Source organism: Hyaena hyaena, unplaced genomic scaffold, assembly GCF_003009895.1.
Source record: "Hyaena hyaena isolate Hyena2069 unplaced genomic scaffold, ASM300989v1 scaffold_70, whole genome shotgun sequence".
NCBI lineage: Eukaryota > Metazoa > Chordata > Mammalia > Carnivora > Hyaenidae > Hyaena > Hyaena hyaena.
Genome location: NW_024080701.1, coordinates 2,816,877 through 2,842,183, shown reverse-complemented (window position 1 = coordinate 2,842,183; position 25,307 = coordinate 2,816,877). Strand labels below are relative to the sequence as shown.

The 25,307-nt window shown below is 38.2% G+C and overlaps 1 protein-coding gene across 5 annotated transcripts in view; it reads right to left on the bottom strand.

The window, feature by feature from the left end:
* Positions 1 to 25,307, bottom strand: part of GANC (glucosidase alpha, neutral C) — a 76,857-nt gene that overhangs the window by 25,307 nt on the left and 26,243 nt on the right. For all 5 annotated transcript variants that reach the window (XM_039232730.1, XM_039232731.1, XM_039232726.1 and 2 more), the window contains 9 exons: positions 21,772 to 21,817; positions 17,502 to 17,568; positions 15,972 to 16,068; positions 14,441 to 14,621; positions 14,080 to 14,233; positions 7,711 to 7,946; positions 4,466 to 4,592; positions 3,526 to 3,605; positions 793 to 936 (listed from right to left, as the gene is read on the bottom strand). In XM_039232730.1, the coding sequence (XP_039088661.1) occupies positions 793 to 936; positions 3,526 to 3,605; positions 4,466 to 4,592; positions 7,711 to 7,946; positions 14,080 to 14,233; positions 14,441 to 14,621; positions 15,972 to 16,068; positions 17,502 to 17,568; positions 21,772 to 21,817 (1,132 nt within the window). The remainder of the gene's footprint in view (positions 1 to 792; positions 937 to 3,525; positions 3,606 to 4,465; positions 4,593 to 7,710; positions 7,947 to 14,079; positions 14,234 to 14,440; positions 14,622 to 15,971; positions 16,069 to 17,501; positions 17,569 to 21,771; positions 21,818 to 25,307) is intronic.

Sequence of the window (25,307 nt, the reverse complement as noted above, 5' to 3'; positions counted from 1 at the left end):
AATGATAAGCTAGCAATATTCAGTGGTTACTATTGCTAGGCATCTTACAAAATTTTCTCTTATAGTCTACAGAACAACCTCTGAGATAGACCATTTTCATTGAGGGGAGAAAAAAGAGATTCAAAGAGGTTGTTAAGTGTCTTGCCCTGGCCAACATAAGAAAATTCTCTAGAGTAGTTTGCAGTTATAGCAAGAGGCTTTTAAAGAAGTAAACATATAATCTGAACTGTGCTATATACAGCCAGCAACGCCCACTGGAACATACCAATTGGTGGGAGACCCATAGGAACACAGGATGAAAATAACGAAGAATCATGGATATCAAGAGAGGCGATTGACTGACATATGCTTTGGATGGGATTGGCAAATGGAAGACAATTCTACCACCTTCCAGTGAGAAGGGTAAGTAGTTAATTAAGGCTTTCTGCGTTTACAACTTCTATGTTATCTTATTCCTCTGGTATGAATATAAGATTTGTGAGATTTTAAAACATTCTGTATTTAATTGCCTACCCTACTTCAAAATAAAGTTTTGAAGTATTCAATGTCATTTACTAATGATTCCTGTCAAGGAAGATGTTTCTATGTTATCATTAATCTCATAATATCTATGATTCATCAAGTTCATTATAGAAAGAAAGGTGCAAAGGGAGAAATAATAAGTCCTATATTGGCTACAACTTGATAAGACCCACAAAGAGAAATGAACAATATAATAGGACTATTACAAATGACTTTGAACCCAAAAGCAAGGGCATATGGGTCCAAGTGACTTCCTTATGAATGTCTTACCTGATAAAAACCATAGATGTTGTGAAGTTCCCTGTGTTCCCAATTGCCATGATGAATGGCATTCTTCTGCATGGTTAACTCTGGACCTCTAAAGACAGAGGGCTCATTCATGTCATTCCATATGTAGAGGATGTCAGTAGATCCCTAAGAAGTAAATTTCTTCCTCAGTCATGACTGATGATGTTAATATGATAGCCACCCTATTCCTCTTTCATACTCCATTTAATTTATTATTTATTATGCTTATTATTTATGCTCTGTCTTCTGTTCCAATGCTACAATAAAAGGTTCACAGGGCAGGGAATTTTATCAATTTTGCTCATAAACACCTAGAATAGTACCTGAACCACAGAAGGTTCCCTGTAAGTATTTGGTGACGAATGAAAGAATGCTGTGCTGCATTGTCCATGAAATACTGCCCAGCAAGTACACTCCAAGACCTACCCTGGAGAACCCCTACAGGAAAGGTTGTATTAACGTTCACAGTTAGGCCCTATAACATCCATTATCTGCTGCAAACATTTTTTTTTTTTTTAAAGTAAGCTCCACGCCCAGCATGGAGCTCAATGCAGGGCTCAAACTCATGACCTTGAGATCAAGACCTGAGCTGAGATCAAGAGTCAGATGCTTAGCTGACTGAGCCACCCAGGCACCCCAACAACTCTTAACTAAGGGCAATTATAGCTGTCCATGATGAGATTCTGCCTTCCCTCTAATACTCTGCAAAATTTGACAGGTAAGATACCTGTTTGGTAGCATGGTCTAGAGTTTGTGTTCTGCATAGAATTGTTCATTTAGAGTGGGAAGGGGCTTTTGAGTGATCTAGTTACCATGGTGTTGAAATCCCTTTTTAGAATCCTGGTCTCTCCATATTGGACTCAATAGCTACAGTGGCAGGGAGTCCTTCAGGCAGTTCATTCCATTACTTTCTAAAAATTCTGCTCCTTGTAACATCCTGGCCCTGTAAGAGCCCAATCTCTATAGACTGATGAATGGATAAAGAAGATATGGTGTATGTGTACGTATGCGTATACATATACAGATATGGTGTATAATGATACAGATATGATACAGATATGGTGTATGGTATGTGCATGTACACATACATACACATACATGATGGAATATTACTTGGTGATAAAAAAAAGAATGAAATCTTGCCATTTGCAACAACATGGATGGAACTAGAGTGAAATAAGTCAGAGAAAGGCAGATATCCTATGATTTCATTCATATGTGGAATTCAAGATACAGAACAGATGAACATAAGGGAAGGGAAGCAGAAATAATATCAAAACAGAGAAGGAGACAAACCATAAGAGACGCTCAAATATAGACAACAAACTGAAGGTTGTTGGTGGGGTGCTGGGTGGGGGGAAGGGCTGAAGGGTGAGGCAATTAAGGTGGACACTTGTTGGGATCAGCACTGGGTGTTATATGTAGGTGATGAATCACTAAATTCTGTTCCTGAAATCATTATTATACTATATGTAAACTAACTTGAATTTAATTAAAAAAAAAAACACCTAGGGTTTAGTGGTTAAGACTTGGGCTTGGGAGACAAATAGACTGAATTCAAATCTTAGGTCCACCACTTACTAAGATGGATGAAACTTAGCAGGGTTTTAAACTTATCCATATATCAATTTCCTTGTCTTTGGGATTAGAGTTTATTATAGTTTCAACCTCAGAGGTTACTCTGAAGATGAAATGGTAAAAGGTACATAAGGTGCTTAGCACACAGCAAATACTCAATTTACACTAAGCTTCATTATTATCATCCTCATAATGGGTTGAATACCATTCTCTAGAAGTGGCCTCTCCAGTTCTTTCTTATTTTTAAAATATATTTCTTTTTCATATATTTCTTAAAATATTTTAAAAATTGATTTATTATTACACCTTACTTTTTAAAAATTTCAAGTCTTATCACACCTTACTTTTATATTTTTAAATGTTTATTTATTTTGGAGAGAGAGAGAGCATGAGGGGCAGAGAGAGAGGGGGACAGAGGATCCAAAGTGCTCTGCACTGATAGCAGTGAGCCTGATGTGAGGCTTGAACTCATGAACCACAAAATCATGACCTGAGCCAAAGTTAGACACTCAAGCAACTGAGCCACCCAGGTGCCCCACACCTTACTTTTAATGTCACATTATACTTTGCAAGATACTCTTTTTTAAAAAAATTTTTAATGTTTCCTTTGAGAGAGAGAGAGGGAGACAGCATGAGTGGGGGAAGGACTGAGAGGGAGACATGGGCTACAAAGCAGGCTCCAAGCTCTGAGCTGTCAGCATAGAGCCCGATGTGGGGCTTGAACCCACAAACCGCGAGATCATGATCAGAGCCGTAGTTGGACGCTTAACCAAGTGAACCACGCAGGCACCCCTATACTTTGTAAGATATATATCATTATCATCATCTTTAAATATGCTATAGAATATTATTTTCTGTAAATTTATATAGTAATTTTAACATATACTATTAAGTACTTTGATATGTCACAGAGTTTATTATAATGAAAGTAGAAATCACAGCTTTTGTGCACTTGGTAATATATATGGCACCTCTCCTGGCACCACCAAAGTCTGTAATGTGGTTGCCATCCTTGCATTTTCATCTCCGTATTACCTATCAAGAGCTATTCAATGAAGCATTCGTTCTATTCAATCATGTTTTTCCTTCTTTCATCCTCCCAAGTAACTAGAAAAGAGCAAAAGAATAAAAACAAACCTGATAAGCAGAGAAGGTGAAAAGACTTGAATACCACTCTCTGACCTTGGGATTGGTGAAATCCAGGTAAGAGGAGAGACCTGTAGAGGCAGAAGAGTAGACAGACTGTGAGAAACAGTGGTCCTCATGGTAGGATGCATTGTAGAGAAGGTGTGAAAACTGGGTAATCACTGGGCACCCTAAACGTAGGTTAGTTGATACAGGGCATGGCAAGAAGTGCATGAAGGCAATGCTGGACTCCACTAGACCTTCCAACCCAAGAGGCCCAGGGAAATGCCAATGAACAAGCATCCAGATGGAGCCTGTCTCTCACTGATCGCCCAACTTAGCCCACGTAAGCATGGCAAATACCCTGGAGTGGCCCCTCTGTTCTTAAAGAGAACAAAGAAGTGTTATGCGTGGTATAAAAGGGGAAAGGAATGAATGGGGTTTCTCTGCAGTACATGGGCTTGTGATGGAGTGCTAGGAGATGATAGACTGGTGATTCCCTTTTGTCCTTGAGTTTCTACCAATGCTTTAAACTAATACCTTCTGTCATAAAGAATCCAGAGTTGCTGGAGGCAGCTGAGGTCACTCATGAAAGTCTCGGAAGTCAAAACTATGGGCTAACAAGGCAAAAAAGATTGACCGGGAGAGACTGTAGGACACTTTTTCTTTTGCTTTCTTCTCTCCTTTTCTCATTCTTTGGCCTTCTATTTGCTTGGAGTACTATTTAGTCTTGCCTGTTTTTTTTTTATTCATTTATTCACTGATAAATATGTACAGAAGACACTGTACCAGGTGTTATGGAAGATACAAAAGATGGTAATACCATCTCTTTCTTAAAGGTGCTTATACTGTGTCAAGAGACATCCATAAGGAATGAGGGTGATGGCCATGCAATCTTTATTAATTGGGACTAAACAAGTAGAAATAATAAGTGTATAAAGTGCTATCTTACCAGGCCAGCATACCCCTTCAAAGTCTCCTCCTTCATGATTCTGCACAAAGAAACCCTGTTCTTTGGCCTCAGCATACACTGAGTAGTCAGGATCAATCTTGATGTGGGGGTCACTGATGACCACAAGCTGTCAGGACATAGAGGTTTGAAGAGCTCATCAGTTTCATAGGAGTTCTATGTTGGTTTTTATGCTTTTCATCTTAGTTTTGGGATTCAAATTTTGCTCAGAAATAACTACTGGTAATAAAATACTTAAGACACTGGTAAAACACAATAACTTTTCATGCTTACAGAAATCAAAACTAGGCCACTGTTCTTCTATAACTATTGTTTCCCAACCAATACATGTTCTCAAAATAGCAGTTATTAAGCTTCTGTCTGAAGTGCTGGTTGCCATATAGAGAGGATTAAGTCGTCCCTGCTTCCTAGACATCTAGAAGTGAACACTGACAAAAACAAACATTAAAGAAAACAAGAGAATAACATGTTAAAAACAAAACCGCCCAAACCCAATGGTACAGTTATATTTAGGAAGGAGGTTTGAGAAGAGCTGTTGTCACAGCTCTGTGTCTCTAGGATCTCTAATACCATCACCTCCTACGCTAGGGCCTCAAAACCCTTTATTTGGCTAGAACAACCCTGTCATCATCCTTCCTCAAATCTATTCTGCACAATGAAGTTTAATTCTCCATTGCTCAAAAACTTTTAATTGTAGTAAAATATAAATAACAAAATATGCTTATTAACCAATTTTAAGGGTACAAGTACATACACAGTGTTGTACAATGTCCAGAAACCTTCCCATCTTGTAAACCTGAAACTCTGTACCCATTAAAAACAAATTCCCTCCTCTGTCCAGCCCTGGGCAACTGCCATTGCTCTTTCCATCTCTATGATTTTGACTGCTGTGGGTATTACAGATGGATGAAATCATATAGTATTCACCTTTTTTTGTGACTGCCTGTTTCACTTATCATTATGTCCTGAAGGTTCATCCATGTTGTAGCATGTATCGGAATTTCCTTCCTTTTTAGGGGTGAATAGTATTCCATTGCATGTATTTACCACATTTTGTTTACCCAGTCATCTGCTGATGGACACTTGGATTGCTTTCATTTTAAGTTATTGTGAATAGTTCTGATATGAGCATGGGCATATACATTTCTGCTCAAGTACCTGCTTTCAATTTCTTTCAATATATACCCATAAGTGGGGTTCCTGGATCATATGGTAATTGTATTTTTAATTTTTTGAGGAACTGCCAAAGTGTTTTCTGTAGCAGTTGCAACATTTTACAGTTATTTTCCACTGTAAGTGTTCGTGTTTCTGTACCTCTTTACTTGCTATTTTCTGGTTTTTAATAGTAGCCATCCTAATGATAAGCGGCGGTATCTCACTGTGGTTTTGTTTGCATTTTCCTAATGATTAGTGATGTTAAGCGTCTTTTCATGTGCTTGTTGACTATTTGTATATCTTCTTTGAAGAATTGTCTATCAAGTCCTTTTTCCAATTTTTAATTGGGTTGTTTGCTTTTTGGTTGTTGAGTTGTGGGTATTCTTCATATATTCTTCATACTAACCTCTTATTCACAAACTTTTAATGTCTCCAAATGTATACAAAGCAGTCTACACACAAGGGCAGATTTCCTACTACTCAAACCTTGCACATGCCTTGTTTTCTTGCCAAACCAACCTGTATACTGTTTTCCAAACACCACTGTGGGCTTTAGCCTCTGGCTGCACTGCTTCCTCCCTCCCCATTTTTCAGTTAGTTAGTCATTCTTCCGGGCTCATCTAAAATGCACAAAGCCCAACTTGAATCTAGCTGGATGCAATCTTCTCTTAGTCCACTCCTGACCTTGACCTTTCTTTTGCTGTTGTAGTATTGCCCTACATTGTGGTTGTTGTATACTTTCCTTTCCCCCCACTCACTGCAAGATCCCAAGCAGCTCATCTTTGCATTCCCTTCATCTTTAGCACAGTATTTTGAACATCTGATGGCTTCAATAAATAGCTATTCAATAAATAATTCAATAAATAGAATAACATGGGGTTCTGGAGTCAGGCAGATCAGAGTTCAGATTCTTGCCCTACTACTTATTTATTATGTGCCTTTGTGCAAAATATAAAACTACTCTAAGCCTCAGTTTCTTCTTCTGAAAAATGGGTTAACAAGATCTACCTCATAATTTTGTGATCACTGTATAGAATAATTTGTTCTATCAAACTCTGTGGCTCAGAGTAAGTGCTTGCCAAATGGTAGCTATTAATTAACTGGGAAATTAGGAGTTAACAGAATTGGCTCTGGTCACCTGTGCAAGGCCTGGGGCTCAAAGGAATGGATTGAAAAGACAACTTTAATCTTGAGGAGAGGGACGGCAAGGGATCCATTTATATGAAACATCTAGGGTTCTCCCCCTTTTCCTTTCAATTTTTTTCCCTCTCCCTCCTTCTATTCATCATTGCTGTTACCACCACCCCAACCCTGTATTACATATATTCCAGTGTCTTTCTTCCCCTCTCCATTTTCTATTTTAGTTTGTTCCTTGGCCAGATTGACAGGTGGAGTCCATCAGGGAAGCATTCAGGAAAAATGGTGTAATGAAGAATCTGACTCCATTTTTGATGGACTATTAAGAGCTTTCTAACCCCACCACTCCTCTTTACCCTTCTGCCCACATCTGACAAAGAAAGCCCTAATGCTCCCTCCTTGGGTACCAGCAGGAAGTTCAAACCACACAAGGCCCGGGTGAGGAATCCTCACCCAGTCCAAACCTCCAACCACCACAAAAACTGAGCTGTCTCTATTCCTAGCTCTCTCAAGACATCTTGAGACGAGCCTGGGAACCAGCCCTGCTCCCCCAAGAGTGCTTATGTGACTACCCTTTTCAGACCCTCTTGGTGTCAATGTGATGTCCTCAATCTCGAGATTGATATTGACATCAGAACCAAATTACGCTGTTGGGGTGTCTATCACATTACTACAGGATGGCCACAACAAATGAGACTGAATGCTAGGCCCCTTTATCCTGCAGGGATCTCGACACCTAAGTCAGGAACGGATGGTGTGACCATCTTTCCACCATTGTCTTCCTGTTATCACAGTTACAATGACATTTGAAGGTACTATTTCCATGGCCATTTTTTATCAGATGGCTCTCTTCTACCAATGTGCCAATGCAAGTTTTAAATATTTAAAAAATATGCTTGGTAATGAAAAGGTTTCAAAGTGTCAGCTTATTTTACCTTCCGTTTTTTGTTTTTGAGCAGCTCTTGCATCCTTTTGGGGTTTGGGAATCTTTTCTTGTCCCAGGTGAAGTATCTTTTGCCCTCGGTATGCTCTATGTCCAGCCACATGACATCATAAGGAATGTCATGTTCATCAAATCCTGCATCCACTGCTTTTACATCCTGCTCATCCTCATAGTTCCAGCGGCACTGATGGTACCCCAGGGAGAAAAGAGGGGGCATGGCTTGTGTGCCTGAAAGTGGAAGATGACAACTGAGCCAGCTATCATTATCAAATGATAATTACACATTTGATAAACATTTCCTGAATGTCTACAGAGTCTAAGCACTGAGCTTGGTACTTAGAATATCAAGGAGAAGAAAACATCATCTTTACCTTCAAGAAAGTGATAATTTGGCTGATGAGGCAGGTACATACATTATCTGCTCTGCTCTGAGGTATAACTGCTGTGTTAAAGGTACCAGCCTAGTGTTATGGGAATACAGAGGGGTAATATTGCCTGCAGTAAGTGTGGAGACTTGAAAGGCTTCACAGAGGTAGTAACACTTGGTTTTGGACCTTGAAGAAGAAGTAGGAGGAATCTACCAGAGAGATGCATAGAGCATTGAGGCACAGGGAATGGAAAAGGCAGAGTCAGAGGACTGCATGATAAGCTTAGGGAAACATAAATAATCCAGGGTGGTTACATTGTGAGAGAGACAAGTAGAAGATGAAACTGGAGAGAGTCAGTTCGTAAGGGTCCCTGGAGTTCAGGCTAGGAATTCTAAATCTTCTCTTATGGGAAGTCATCAGAAGTTTGGTTAGATGTGACCTTAGCATAATTATGTTTTAGAAAAATTAGGGAGCAATGTTGAGACTGAATAAAAGGGAAGGAGATTAAAGGCAGGAAAAACTATCAATTACTATCAAAACATTCACTGATAATATGGCTGACTTCTGGTCAACCACTTCTCTTTCTTCTCCTAAAGTCCCACTAAAATCAGAGTAAAGGGAAAAAAATAAAGCCATAAGAACAAAAAGAACAGAAGAAGAGTAATTTCAACAAAAGTTTGGAAAGTGGGGGACAGGGGAGGGGTGGTTACTATTGAGCAAAGTGAGGGAGGCCCTCACCAGAGTACTCATGAGGGGGATATTGATGAGAACGGCTCATCCCTGCTCTCAGAAAACTCTCAGAAAGGAGATCCTCCCCACCTTCCACCCCCAAAAATAGAGTGCTTCAAGGCAGAACCTTATTGAAAGCCTCCAAGATTAGAAAGACCCACATAGAAAAACAGAATGAAAGGATCTTTGAGAAAACAGGGACAATACAATGAACCAAAGTAAACATCAATATATTATCATTAGTATCTTCAGGGAGATAAAAGATACTGAAATAAGACTAGTGTAACATATTGGAATGTTTGCACGTATAGGAGGATTAGGAGGAATTTAATGGAGGACCGAGGGGGAGAAGAGGGAGGGAAATAGGAGGGAGAGGGAGAGGGGCAAATCATGAAAGACTCTTGAATGTTGAGAACAAACTGACGACTGATGGGTATGGGGGGGGAGGGGAAGGGGGGTGATGGGCATGGAGGAGGGCACTTGTGGGGATGAGCACTGGGTGTTATATGGAAACCAACTTGACAATAAACTATTAAAAAAGGAAAAAAGATATTGGAAATAAATAATCAGAGGAAAAGAAAGAGTATGAAGAAATTAGAAATACAGCATAAATGGAAGGTCAAATTCCACTATGAGTGAAATCCTATGATATCTTTCTCTGACTTATTTCACTTAGCATAATACCCTCCATTTCCATCCATGTTATTGCAAATGGCAACATTTCATTCTTTCTCATCTCTGAATAGTATTCTATTGTAAGTGTATACCCCATCTTCTTGATCCATTCACCAGTTGATGGACATTTCAGCTCTTTCCCTACTTTGGCTATTGTTGATAGCTCTGCTACAAACATTGGGGTGTAGGTGCCCGTTCGAATCAGCATTTTTGTATCTTTTGGATAAATTCCTAGTAGTGCAAATGCTGGGTCATAGGGAGAAATAATTTTCTTCTTTAAAAGAATATTTATTTTGAAAGAAAGTGTGTGTGTGGGGAGGGGTGGGGTGGGGCAGAAAGTGGAGAGAGAGACAGAGAGAGAGAGAGAGAGACAGAGAGAGAGAATCCCAAGCAGGCTCCAGGCTGTCAGTGTGGGGCTTGGGCTCACAAACTGAGATAAAGACCTGAGCTGAAATCAAAAGTCAGATGCTTAACCCACTAAGCCCCCCACCAAGAAATAATTTTCAATCTAGTCAAATTATCAAGAGTGAAGGTAGAAAGGAAGATGTTGTACCTTAAAGGCGTACTTTCTTAGGAATCTACCAGGAGATGTTACAAACAAAACCCAAAAGTAATAACATAATAGACCACAAAAAAGAAAAACATGGAACCCAAGAGAGGAGGGATCGAACACCAGAAAATAGTAAACAAAGGTCCAAGGATGACAGCTGTGCAGGGAGCCTAGAGAGCAACACCATAAAAGGGGGGAGGACAGAGAGAGCTGGGAGAGAAGTCTACAGTGAGAAAAGTTGGATGGATAAAGTATCTGACCCCCTTGAGCATCTGACAAGTATAAACACTAAATATTGATTTAACTAAAAATTATGATATAATAACATTGGGAGAGAAGATAGGGGGTGTTGTTAAGTCCTCATCAGGAGTCAGCAGGTAGTCTATAAACTTAAAACTTGGATTTCCTTGAACATGGTGGCAGACCCACTGTGTTTGAAAGCATCCTCCTATAAACCAGGCTTATGCTCCATAATAATAATGTTATTTCAACAATGTTGAAAGGGGCTATAAGTGGGCCTTGACAGTACTTATTCCGATATGTGTGTCTTTGCATATCCATAAATTTTTGTTTTTTCTCCCACCAAAGTTGGAATCAAATTCCCTTGAACATGGGCTGGACCCAGGAACTTTAAACAACAGAATGCATCAGAAGCGATGCTACGTTACTTTTATTTTTAACAGATTTATTGAGATGTAACTCACATACCATACAATTCACCAACTTCAAGCATACAATTCAATTTTTAGGGGGTATTATTATATTACCATTTTAAAAAAACTGTGGCAAAAGAGAACATAAAAGTTGCCATTTTAACCATTTTAAAGTGTACAATTCAGTGGCATTAATTATATTCACAATATAGTATAAACATTACCACTAGCTATTTCCAAAACTTTTATATCACCTCATATAGAAACTGTAACCATTAAGCCATAGCTTTCTAATACCCATCCCGCCCTCCAGCTTCTGGTAACTGTTAATCTACTTTTTGTCTCTATGAATTTGCCTATTGTAGGTACTTCATGTAAGTAGAATCATACACTATTTGTCCTTTTGTGTCTGGCTTACTTCATTTGAATAATGTTCTGAAGGTTCATCCATGCTGCAGCAGGTATCTGGATGTCATCCCTTGTTAAGTGAATAATATTCCATTTTATGTATTTAACACATTTTGTTTATCCACTCATCTTTGATGGGTACTTGTTTCCATCTTTTAGCTATTGTGAATAGTGCTGCAATGATCATTGGCATACAAGTATCCCTCCAAGTCTTTGCTTTCACTCATCTAGAGTGTTCTGCAGAAGAACAAAACCAACAGGATATGTGTATGTCTGTATATATTTCTACATTTACAGGGAGAATGATTTTAAGAACTGGTTTATATGATTGCAGGGGCTGGCAACTCTGAATTCTCAGGGCAAACTGGCAGACCAAAGACCCAGGGAAGGGGCAGCTTACGAATGAAGGCAGTCTGGAGACAGATTCTCCTTAGAGAGCCTCGGTCCTTTTCTCTTAAGGTTTTCAACTGATTGGATGAAGGCCACCCACATTATGGAGAGTAGTCTGCTTTATTCAAATTCTACCATTTAACTAAGAGTACTGACAGAATAATCTCGTCTGAAAAATACCTTCACAGTGACATCTAGACTAATGTCTAACCAGATATCTGGGTACTGTGACCTAGACAAGTTGACATATTAAATGCTATGTTTAGCTCTTTGATGAAATGCTCAACTGTTTCCACAGCAGCCAAACAATTTTATGTTCCCACCAGCAGTGTATGAGGTTCCAGTTTCTCCACATTCTCACCAATACTACTATTTTCTATTTAAAAAATTTAACCATCCTCATGAGTATGAAGTAGTATCTCATTGTGGTTTTAGTTTTCATTTTCCTAATGACTAATGATGTTGATAAACTTTTCACATACTTGTTAACCCACTTGTAGATCTTTAGAAAACTGTCTATTCAAGTCCTTTGCCCATTTTAGAACTGAGTTATCTTTTCGTTGTATAGTTGTAAGGGTTCTTTATATATTCTATATACTAGACTCTTATCAAATGCAAATATTTTCCCCCATCTTGTATATTGCCTTTCACTTTCTTGATAATGTTCTTTGATGCACAAGGGTTTTTAATTTTAATGAAGCCAAACTTATTTGTTCTTTCTGTTACTCATGATTTTGGTGTCTTTTCTAAGAATCTGTTGCCAAATCCAAGGTCATGTTGGTGTGCCCATTTTCTTCTAAGAGTTTTATGGCTTTAGCTCTTATACTCATGTTGTTGATCCATTTTGAGTGTGTGTGTGTGCGCATGTGTGTGCGCACGTGCATGTGTGGTGTTAGATAGGGTTCCAACTTCATCCTTTTGCATGTGTCTATACAACTGTCCCAGTACCATATGTTTAAGAGATTATTCTTTCCCCAATAAATGTCTTGAATGTCTTTTGAAATCAATTGTCCAGAGATGTATGAGTTTATTTCTGGATTTCCAATTCTATTCCACTGGTCTATATGTCTGTCCTTATGCCAGTACCACATTGTTTGGATTACTTTATAGTAAGTCATGAAATTGGGAAGTATAAGTCTTCCAACTCCCCCCTCTTCCACCAGGACTGTTTGGCTATTCAGGGCCCCTTGCAATTCCATATGAATTTGTAGATCAGCTTTCCTACTTTTTCAAAAAAATGATTACTGGAATTTTGGTAGGGATTGCAGTGAATCTGTACATTGCTTTTGGTAGTATTGTCATCTTGACAATATTAAGATTTCCAATCCATGAACACAGGATGTCTTTCCATTTATTTAGGCCTCTTTATTTCTTTCAGGAATGTTTTATAGTTTTCAGTGTACAAGTCTTTCACTTCCTTGGTTAAATTTATTCCTAGGTAGTTTATTCTTTTGGACGTTACTGGAACTGTAATTGTTTTCTAAATTTCTTTTTTAGATTATTCATTGCTGGTATATAAAAACACAATTGATTTTGTGTGTTGATCATGTACCCTACAACTTTAGTGAATTTCTTTATTAGCTCTAGTAGTTTTTTGTGGATTCTATGGGATTCTTTCTCTCTTTTTTTTTTTCAACTTTTTTTAATGTTTTATTTTTATTTTTAAGAGAGAGAGAAAGAAAGACAGAGCACTAGTGGAGGAGGCGTAAAGAGAGAGGGAGACACAGAATCTGAAGCAGGCTTCAGACTGTGAGCTGTCGGCACAGAGCTCAATGCAGGGCTTGAACTCACAACCATGAGATCATGACCAAAGCTGAAGTCAGACACGTAACGGACTGAGCCACCCAGGCGCCCCTATTCTTTGGGATTTTTTAACATGTTGGATCACATCATCTGTGAATAGAAATAATTTTACTTCTTCCTTTCCAGTTTGGATACCTTTTATTTCTTTTTCTTGCCTGACTTCTCTGGCTGAAACTTCGAGTACAATGTTCAATAGCAATGGTGAAAGTGGGCAGCTTTGTCTTGTTTATGATCTTTGGGGAAAGCTTGCAGTCTTTTACCACTAAATTGGGTGTTAGCTGTGGATTTTTCATAAATGTCTATTATCATGTTGAGGAACTTTCCTTCCATTCCTAGCCTTATGAGAGGTTTTGTCATGAAATAGTGTTGAATTTTGTCAAATGCTTTTTCCACATCAACAAAGATGATCTTTTACACCTTTTCAAGATAAAATGCTTCAGTGCTAAAACCAGCGGTATATTTCAATGAAGAAGAGAACATAGAAAAGTTCAGGTTGGGACACTGATCATCTGAGATAAAGGCAAAGAAAGCCCAGGGTTTAAAGTCTCTAAGGAAAGCATTAGGAGAGTATTAGGATTATAGAATGGAGAGTTTTAGCCCCAGTGCAACATTTTACCAAGCTGAATGGAATGAAAGTGAGAGGTGAAATGCCTGCTTCTTGAAAAGCTTGGGTAAATTGTTTATAAATTCTATACAGTGTACACCAAATAATAACTTAAAATGATGACACATGCAATAGAAGATATATAATAAAACAAGAAGCTGTTACTTCCACATGCAAGTACCTGTAAGGTATGAGTACTGCTTGAAGATGTCAAAAGGTGTAGGTCCTGTCAGCAGAAAAACATCAATGATTCCACTCTCTGACATCCAATGCACATCAGTTCGAGATAGGACCTTCTGTTTAGCTGCAACGGGGCCCATATGGGTCAGTGTGTACTAGAAAAAGAATGGAATGAAGGTCTGAAAAATTTCCTTCTAGTGTACAATACTCATCCATATGTAAGTAACAGGGACATATTGTTAACTTTGATTACACTGCAAAGATTTTGGTGGCAGATAATTGCCACTAAAAGCCCAAAGCTATACTATACTAGTTCTCCTTCTTTTGTAAGTATGACATGTAGCCATGATCCATAAGCTCACCTTTACTGCAGGCTCTGTATTGATCTCCACTAGTGTTTCTGAGGCATTCAGCCAAAAAATGCCAACAGTCCTGCCTAGCTTGTGGGCCAGGAGATAAGGCACTGAACCGTAAATGCCCATTTTGTCATGTATTTTATATCCATAGACATCCAGGTTATAAAGACGGTAAGCATCACCATCACTGAAACACACAAAGATGGGACTATCATCAATTACAGTCACAAATACATTATTAATGAATAGTATAGCTCCACCTTCCCCTGCAAACACTTGAGTCCTATGCATCTTTCAAGTCTCTACTCTTAACGCTTTCCTGACCCAACCAGGGTTAATGTTATTCTTCTCCTTTGATTCCTTTGGCATCCCTTCCTGTGACAACGGGCATGCATGGTCTCATATCTTAGATATCTTTTCTTTCTTTTCCTTTTTTTTTTTTTAATTTTGAGAGAGACAGGGAGAGCATAAGCAGGGGAGGGCCAGAGAGAGGGAGAGAGAGAATCCCAACAAACACATGAACTGTGAGATCATGACCTGAGCTGAAACCAAGAGTTGGGTACTTAACCAACTGAGCCACCTGGGCACCCCTTAGATACCTTTTCTGAATATCTCTTGTGAGGACTGTTTCCTGCGAATCCTCCACAATAGCAAGCACAAAGTAAATATCATTGGCAAATTGTGTGAGTAGTTCTCTGCTGCTAAAACAAAACGACAGATAGTGTCCTGACCTGCTTCCACAGTGCTGAGTAGGGAAAGATGGGGAGCTGAATTGGGGTGGGAAGCATAGAGCTTGGCTTGGTGTGCGAGCAGCATAGTTTCTGATTCACTTGTTTCTATGCCCGACTGTTGTGGAAACAGCATCTGAACCCAGCAAACTTGATCAGATTCTGCTTCTCTTTGGTTTTGCTTCCTTAGTCTAATGCCTCTGGCAATTACTTGTCAATAGTGGTAGTTTGAAATGATCTCCCTAAGGGAATCAAAGGTGACATGAGATGCCACAATGTTTCTTATTGTTTAATGTTTTATTATTTTTGAGAGAGAAGAGAGCACAAGTGGGGGGGGGGGCAGAGGAAGCAGGTCCTGCACTGACAGCAGCGATCATGACGTGAGCTGAAGTTGGACACTCAACTGAGTCACCCAAGCGCCCCAAGATGTCACAATTTTTCATTCTCTGGCTCAGCCCTTTTTTGGTAAAAACCTTTTTCTAGGTCATAATTTTCACCATGTATTCTCCCAAGTTCCACAGAAAGGCCTAGAGAGGTTAAAGCAAAACCCAGGGAGGTGGTGTGATGAAGCTCTCCTACTTCAACCATAACAGTTCCATATTCTTATTTCCTCTGTATATTTTTAGGTTCAGAATTACAGTTTTTATAATTCTCAATTTTTTGCCAAAAATAAAAATTGAAAACCACTGCTCACAGAGGACAAGGCCAGGCACATTTTGGCCCAGGCTCAGATATCTCACATATTTTCTCTTCAGACTTTTATAGTCCAGTCCAAAAACCTTTCATAAGGATTTTTGCTTTCACTTTACCCAGTATTTTTAAGTTGGTGTGATTCTGCATGTTGTGGGATCCCGTAGAGATGCTCAAATCCATGTAAGGAGAAATCCAAACCAATGGAGGCAGGACCTGTAGGGACCAGGATATTGAGTTTTGTTTCTTCTTAATGGGACAATCATTTAAGGAAATTCAGTTACTTATGCATAAAGCAAGATGACAAACTAGGGATTGAGAGACCTGAACTTGCCCTGGTCAATCAGTAAATCATTCGTGTGCCCTTTTTGTAAGATGTTACATTTAGGTACTGTGGGGATACAAACATGCACAAGGCAAAGTTCTGGTCACTTGTTAGTGTTTCTTCAGCTATGTGCTTGAAGCTTTCTGTGTCCTCAATTACAGTAAATCTCTTTTTGATCTGTAAAATATACCAATGAAGTTTTAGATTTTTTTTTCTAATCTAACATTTCCTAAAATGTACTGCATGCTTCTTTGCATTAGGAAACAAAGGATACTGAGCAATTTTAATCTTCACTAGATGAAAGACTGGGTGTCTTCCGCCTGTTTATTCTTACTGCATACAGGGACTGTAATGTCAAGAGCATCAGGAGGATCTTTCCTGGCTCCTCAAAATATCCCTTCCCTATGCTGTAGATATATGCTTTTTTTTTTTTTAAACCAAAGACAAAGTCCTTTATTTGACAATTATTTTAGAAATATGGGGAAAATGCAAGTAACTAAGAGAGATAACAGACTTAAATTCTCTCTTAGGTAAAAGTTTTGACGTCAAATGGTCGGTCCTTATTTAAAGGAATTTATGGAAAGTGGGTGCTATAGCAAAGGTAAAAAACATGATGATGTTACAGAAAGGAAAGCCTGATGGCTCCCCTACTTATATACTTTGGACACATTATCAACCCTGATCATTATACCAGGTTATAGATATAGATGCTAGAACAGAAATTCTCAAGGAGTTAGGGAGGACCTGTTACCCTGCTGGGGAGGAAGGAGGAAGGAGGAAAGTGAGTATTTCTTCTAACTATATAAGCCCCAGATACCTGAACCATATTTTCAAAAGAGACAAACTTCACCTCCTACCACACATACCACATCACTAAGTCTAGTGAAAACTTTCACAGATGGGTATATGATACTTGTGTGAATGATGGGGAGGCTTGGAAAAGGTGGAGAACCAATGGCTTGGAATCTTGGAGCTAATGAGCTTTAGAACTTAGTTTCTCATCACTTGACTATCATAAAAATGTAACGTGGGATTTGCAGCTGTCTATACACTGCGTAGTACCAGCAGTGTGCTGACCTAGGCTCTTAACATGAGACTATAAACTCCATGAGGCCTATATTTCTCTTACGTTCCCACCAAAGGTACATACTCACTATTTCTCTGTTGATAAACATTATTAAAGAATAGAGGACCCAAATCTGAGATTTATGTTCCCCTTACAGAAATCACGTGTTTAGGTGCCAAAGCTCAAGGGACTTTTAGGTAGCAACATTCAGCCATTTTGGCAAGATCTGCTTTAATACTACACCAGTTTCAATTTTACCATTAACTTTGACATCCACAAATTTTCCGAATTTCTCCTCCCACAAGCCTAGATCCTCTTGGTTTTCCTGGTGGCACAAAAAGAGGAGCAAATTGAGTCATACGTTGCAACAAATGTGATTACCACAACAGTACATTTTGTTTGGATTATTTAAAAATGAGACTGAGAAAACGAGTCTTTTTTTTATAAATTTTTTTTGATGTTTTATTTATTTCTGAGAGAGAGAGAGACAGTGTGAGCAGGGGAGGGTCAAAGAGAGAGGGAGACACAGAATCTGAAACAGGCTCTAGGCTCTGAGCTGGCTGTGAGCACAGAGCCCGATGTGGGGCTTGAACCCACGAACCGTAGTTGGATGCTGAACTGACTGAGCCACCCAGGTGCCCTGAGTCTATCTTTTAAAAGACCACTTTGTAGGGCGCCTGGGTGACTCAGTTGGTTAAGCATCTGACTTCAGCTTAGGTCATGATTTTGTGGTCTGTGGGTTTGAGCTCCGTATTGGCCTCTGTTCTGACAGCTTAGAGCGTGAAGCCTGCTTCGGTTTCTGTGTTTTCCTCTCTCTCTGTCCCTCTGCCTCTCCCCCTCTGTCTCTCAAATCTCTCTGTTTCTCAAAATTGGATAAATGTTAAAAGATCTGTTGTGATGTCACAATATTTAACAGATTTGATTTGTGTTCTACACAAATGCCAATAATCATCTTCCTTATGAACTGAAGCTGACATGAACATAATTTTTTATTGTGGTAGAATAGACCTAACATAAAATTTTCCATTTTAATTATTTTCCATTTTAACCATTTTATTTATTTATTTTTGAAGTAATCTGGACACCCAGTGTGGGGCTCGAACTCACAACCCTGAGATGAGGAATTACATGCTCTACTGACTGATCCAGCCAGCTGTGCTACCTCACCCCATCTTTTTTCATTTTTACCATTTTATTTTTTAATTATTTTTTTTTTTTTTTGAGAGAGAGGGTACAACTGAGAGAGGTGCAGAGAGAAAGGGAGAGTTTGATAATCCCACAAGGGGCAGAGAGGGAGAGAGGGAGAAATGGGGCTCATCCGAAGGGTAGCTCAAGTTCACCCAAACAGGGCTCAAGCTCACCCGGTGTGGAGCTTGGATCAAATTCACAAATCATGAGATCATGACTTGAGCCTAAGTCCGAGGCTTAACTGACAGCCACCCAGGTACCCCTCATTTTTACCATTTGAAAGTGACATTAGGTAAATTCACATTGTTGTGCAACTATTATCACCATCTATCTCCAGAACTTTTACATCTTCCCAGACTGAACCTCCACACCCATTAAATAATGGCTCCCCATTTCTTCCTCCCCCGGCTCTTGACAACTGCCATTCTACTTCAGGTCTCTATGAATGTGACTACTGTAGATACATAGATTTCATATAACTAGAGTCATATAGTATTTGTCCCTTTGTGACTGCTTATTTCACCTAATATAATATCCTCAAGGTTCATCCGTTTTGTAGCATATGTCAGAATTTCCTTCTTTTTTTTTTACATTTATTTATTTTTGAGAAACAGAGTGAGACAGAGCATGAGCAGGGGAGGGGTAGAAAGAGAAGGAGACACAGAATCTGAAGCAGGCTCCAGGCTCTGAACAAGCGTTCAGCACAGAGCCTGATGCGGGGCTTGAATTCATGAACCGTGATATCATAAGCCGAAGACAGAAACTTAACTGACTGAGCCACCTAGGTGCCCCAGAATTTCCTTTCTTTTTAAGGTCAAATAACATTCCACTGTATGTATATATGCCATTTTGTGTGCACATTCATCTGTCCATGACTCTTAGGTTGCTGGACTGTTTTCACCTTTTGGCTACTGTGAATCATCATTCATAGTGATGCTTCTAAGAACACAAGTATACAAATATTTGCTTAAGTCCCTACTTTCCCTTTCAGATATATATCCATGAGTGAATTGCTAGATCATATTATAATTCTATGTAATTTTGAGGAACTGCCACACGGTTTGACATGAGTATCTTTACACAGGCCAAAATGATGTGAGATCACTTTGAAAAATGCAGTCTTGGGGCACCTGTGTGGCTCACTCAGTTAAGCGTCTGAGTTAGGCTCAGGTCATGTGGTTCATGGGTTCGAGCCCTGTGTTATGCTCTGTGCTGATAGCTGGGAGTTGGAGCCTGCTTCAGATTCTGTGTCTCCCTCTCTCTGCCCCTCCTCTGCTTGCTCTTTCTCTCTCATAAATAAATAAACATTAAAAAAAAATTTTTTTTTAAAACAGTACCTGGGTGGCTCAGTCGGTTAAGTGTCTAACTTCGGCTTAGGTCATAATTTCAGTGCTCTGAGTTCAAGCCCCAGATCAGGCTGGGCTCTGTCCTGACAGCTCAGAGCCTGGAGCCTGCTCTGGATTCTGCCCCTGTCTCTCTGCCCCTCCCCTGCTCAAGCTCTTTCTCTCTCTCTCTCTCTCAAATATAAACATCAAAAAAACAAAAATTATATAAAAAGAGAAAAATGCAGTCTTTACATAAGTAAGATCTTTTAAATCCTTTTTTCCCCACCTTGGAAACATGAGAGGCATAATATTGAGAATCACATAACTTAGGTCACAAAGCAAACATTTTGGCCAAGGTGGGTACTTGGCCACCCTGCTTCAATTAGCCCAACTACCTGAGAAGTTACACTGCTCAGGTTCACAATCTTTTGATGTAGAACCAAAAACTTTCCTGGCTTTATAAGTTTCCTTTCTCAGCTTTATGAGTTTCTTTCTTTCTCTCTGGCAGAATGAAAAAGTTTTCTAAAAGTTGTATGTGTGCATGAAATGCATGTTTCTTTTTTAAAAATGAGCCCCTTGCCTACTTCTAGGTAGTTTCTTCATAATTATAAAATTCTATAAAGTGAGCGTCTGTATGTATGTGTGCCTGTATCTGTGTTTAAATCACATCTGAATTCTTAATGTAGAGATTATTATCCTGGGGTCTGTGGATGGGCTTTGGAGTTTGTGAACTCTCTCAAACAGTATAAAAATTTTGTTCTACAGAGAAGGTTCGAAGCCTTCATCAGATTCTTGCTAGGGCATCTGTGAGGCAAAACCACTATTTAAGCTATCTAGTTAGAGGTTTCCCCACAGCTTATTTGACATATTGTCACAAAACTGTTGAATGCTATGTCTTTGTTGTCCTTCTCTATTTGGAAATGGAAAAAATATTCCCTCTCATATTCATCAGCATGGGTCAGTTCTCAAGAGGAAGAAGCATGTCCTTACTGCACTGGAAATACTTTTCACCATTCCTGGTTGCCGTACCTACTGTCGGGGATCCTTCAAAGATGCATGTGACTTTGGATGAAGAGAAGATTTCTGGAATGTCCATTTTCCAGAATTCAGCTAAAATAATCTTTTAAAAACAGACGTCAGACTATAGTATCTCTGCTGCTTACAACTTTCCATAGTTTTCCTTTGCTCTTAGGTTAAAATTGAAAAAGGTTAACAAGACATTAAAAAAAAAAAATGCCAGCATGGTAATGGGGGACTTTGATTTATTCGAGATACATCACCAGTTCCTTGAACAGCACCTGGAATATAGTAAATACTCAACAATTATTTGTCTAGTAAAAATTATTATAAGACTTTCCACTGAATTGCTTCTGTCTATCTCTCTGGCCTTGTTACACAACACTGTTTCCTTTGCTTTTCTTTTTCCTGCTAAAAAGTATACATATATTTTATATTTCTTCAACTGTGCTCCTTCCTACCTCAAGGTCTTTGAATATGAAATTCCCTCTATCTGGAATATTCTTTTCCCATCTTTAGACTAACTGATGTATCTTCATGCACCAGTTTTAGCTGTTAAATCATTCCCTTCAGGTCTTTCCTGACCCTCATCTTGGTCAAGTTCCTTGTTATATTCTCCTATAGCACTCTTTGGGAACACTCCTCATGCTTGTGCTTAGTCAGGGTCTGTCTTTCCCATTAGATTCTAAGATTCATGACAACAAGTTGAGATTTGTTTTATTCATGGCTGATTCTTCTTGCCTAGCATAATTTTTTGAGCTGGCACAAAAGCAGGCACTCAAGAATTACCTGTTTTATATATGAATGAACACATGAATAGACAAATGAATAAAAAAATCAATGAGACGATAAGGTGAGCAAGAGATAGGTGGTCCCATTTTTATGCAGTATTTATCAAGTACCCATTTGTGAGAGGAAGGGAAGAACAAAACCATTATATTGCACATAATGATGATGAAAGAGATTTAAAAAAAGATAAATTGCTCAATCTAGATTACCTGAGAAGCGTCAACTGATGTGTCCTCCTTATTTTCTTTGGTAGTTCTGTTTTAATATAAATAAAGTTGTTTTACTCAAGGGAAGACTAACAGAATTTTGTTCACTGATAAAGATTTTAATTTCTAACTTTTGAGACCCCCATAAAGTATGTCTTTTAACTTATTAAAATACTGTCATTACAAAAATAAGTTTATGAAACTGAAGAACATTTATGATGAACATTAATCCAATAACATGATTTGTTAAAATGTAATATATTTGAATTCTTATTAACCCTTGAAAAACCTTATCAGTTTTTATTATACATGTAATACATAATACAGTATTTAAACAAAATATAAGCAAGCAAGGTAGAACACTGCTCCCCCCACTGGAATGTTACCCTCCTACAGGGCAACATAATGCACTGTCTTCCAAAATAATTGTAACAACTTAAATTGGCACAGTTGGGTTTGCCTGCTCACTTCTCCCCATTCTTAACAATACTGGACCTTACACATTTTAAAAATCTTTGGCAGTCTAAAATTTTAGAAAAGACAATACATTTTAACGAATTTCTTTCATTAATGATATAAACTACCTTTATATACATTAATGGTATTTCTATTTCTTCTGTGAATTGTCCATTCATCCTCATCATACATTAATTTTTAGTGTAAAATACAGTAGGCATATAGAAGAGTACATAAGTTCACAGATTAAAGAATAATACTAAAGTAACAACTATGAACCCACATAAGCAACAGAGATGACTTGCTCCTCTGGAATTCCTATGTGCTTCTCCTCAAATGTATCCTCCATTTCCTCCCTGTACTCTTCAGGTAAGCACTTTAAACAATTTTTGTGTGAAATCACTCCCTTGCTGTTTTTTATACTATTCCCACTAGTGTTTGAGTCCTCAAACAAATATTTGGCTTTGCCTTAAAATTTTGTATACAAATAGAGATGTATTATATATAGTCTTTCACTCAGCATTAAAAAATTTTGATATTCTCATGTTAATATGTGTTGCTGCAGTTTGTATCACCCATTTTTTATTTGCCTGTTCTTCTTTTTCTTACTGATTTGTATAAGTTCTTCCTTATATCTGCATATTAATTTTTGAATTTTTACACATGTTAAAAATTTGTGGTGAAATTTAAGGCAACTAGTATGTTGCCATTTAGTTTTTTTATTTTATTAAAATTTTTTAATGTTTATTTTTGAGAGAGAGAGACAGAGCACGAGCAGGGGAGGGGCAGAGAGAGAGAGTGAGACACAGAATCTGAAGCAGGATCCAGGCTTTGAGCTGTCAGCACAGAGCCTGATGCAGGGCTCAAATGTATGAACCATGAGATCATGAGCTGAAGATGGACACTTAACTGATTCAGTTGAGCAGGTACCCCTGTTGCCTTGTAATTTTTAAAAAAATTAATAAATTGTAATTTTTTAGAGCAATTTTAGGTTCACAGCAAACCTAAGCAGAAAGTGTAGAGTTCTTGTATAACCAACTGTCCCTATGCACTCACAGTCTCCCCCCCTGTCAAAATCCTGTACCACAGTGCTACATTTATTATAATCAATGAACCTGCACTGACACATCATTATCACCCCAAGTCCATAGTTTATATTAGGGTTCATTCTTGGCATTGTACCTTCTATGGGTTTTGACAAATGTACAATAACATGTATCTATCACTGTAGTATCATACAGAGTAAGTCCACTGCCCTTAAAATCTGTGTTCTGCTTTGCTGTCCCTTTGTCTTCCTTAACCCCTGGAACCTACTAATCTTTTTAGTATCTCCATAATTTTGCCTTTTCCAGAATTTTATATAGATGGAAACACAGAGTAAGTAGCCTTTTTCAGATTGGCTTCTTTCACTTAGCAACTTCCACTTGAGTTCCCTCCATGTCTTTTCATAGCTTGATAGTTGTTTTCTTTTAGGTACTGAATAATATTCTATTATCTGGATGTACCACAGTTTATTCATCTACTGAAGGACATCCTGAATTGCTTCTAAGTTTTCACATTTATGAATAAAGGTGCTATAAACATCCATGTTCAGGTTTTTGTGTAGACATAGATTTCCTTTTCCTTTGGGTGAATAACAAGAAGCATGATTGCTGAATTATGTGGTAAGAATATGTTTAGTTTTGTAAAAAATTATCAAACTGTCTTCCAAAGTGACTATATCCTTTTGCATCTCCAACAGCAATTAGTGTGAGTTCCTGTTCCATATCTTCCCCAGCATTTTGTTATCATTGTTCTGGATTTTGGTCATTCTACTAGATACATAATGGTTTCTTGTTTTAGTTTGCAATTTTTTAATGATGTATGATGTTGAACATCTTTTCTTATACTTACTTGCCATCTGTTCATCTTTTTTGGTAAGGTTTCTGTTCAGCTCCTTTGCACACTTTTGAGTGTTCATTTTCTTCTTGTTGAATTTTAAGAGTTCTTTGTATATTTTGGATAGCAGACCTTTAATTGATGTGTCTTTTGCAAATATTTCTTCCTAGTCTGTGGCTTGTCTTCTCATTTCCTTGACACTGTTTTTCACAGAGTAATAGTTTTTAATTTTTTAAATTTATTTTTATTATTTTTTTAAGTTTTTTAAAGTTTTATTTTAGAGAGAGATAGAGCATGAGCCAGGGAGACGGGCAAAGGGGGGGTGGAGAGAGAGAGAGAGAGAGAGAGAGAGAGAGAGAGGGAATCTCAAGCAGGCTCCATGTTCAGTGTAGAGCTCAATGTGGGGCTCAATGAATGCCACGACCCTGGGATCATGAACTGAGCTGAAATCAGAAGTTGGACTCTCAATTGACTAAGCCAGCCAGGTACCCAATTTATCAATTATTTAATGAAGCCTAGTTTATCTATTATTTCTTTCATGAATCATGCCTTTGGTGGTATATTAAAAAGTCATCACCATACCTAAGGTCATCTAGGTTTTATTCTGTTATCTTCTAGAACTTTTAAGTTTTTATTTTACATTTAGATCTATGATCTATTTTGAGTTAAACTTTTTTAAGTATGCTCCACAGTCAGTGTGGAGTTCAAAGTGGGGCTTGAACTCATGACCCTGAGATCAAGCTCCTCAGCTGAGATCAAGAGTCAGATGCTTAACTGACTGAGCCACCCACGTGTCCCCATTTTGAGTTAATTTTTGTGAAGGGTGTAAGGCCTATGCCTAGATTCACATTTAAATATATTTTTTATTCAAGTAAAATTAATATACAGTGTCATATTAGTTTCAGGTGTACAGTATGATTCAACACTTCTACACATTACTCATTACTCATCAGAATAAGTGTACTTCTAATCCCCTTCATCTATTTCACCCATCTCCACTCTCACCTCCTTTGTAGCAACTACCAGTTTGTTCTCTATATTTAAGAGTCTGTTTTTTTTGTCTTTTAATTTGTTCATTTGTTTTGTTTCTTATATTACACACATGAGTGAAATTATTAGGTATTTGTCTTTCTGAGACTGACTTATTTTACTTAGCATGATATATTCTAGATCTATCCATGCTGTTGCAAATGGCAATATTTCAT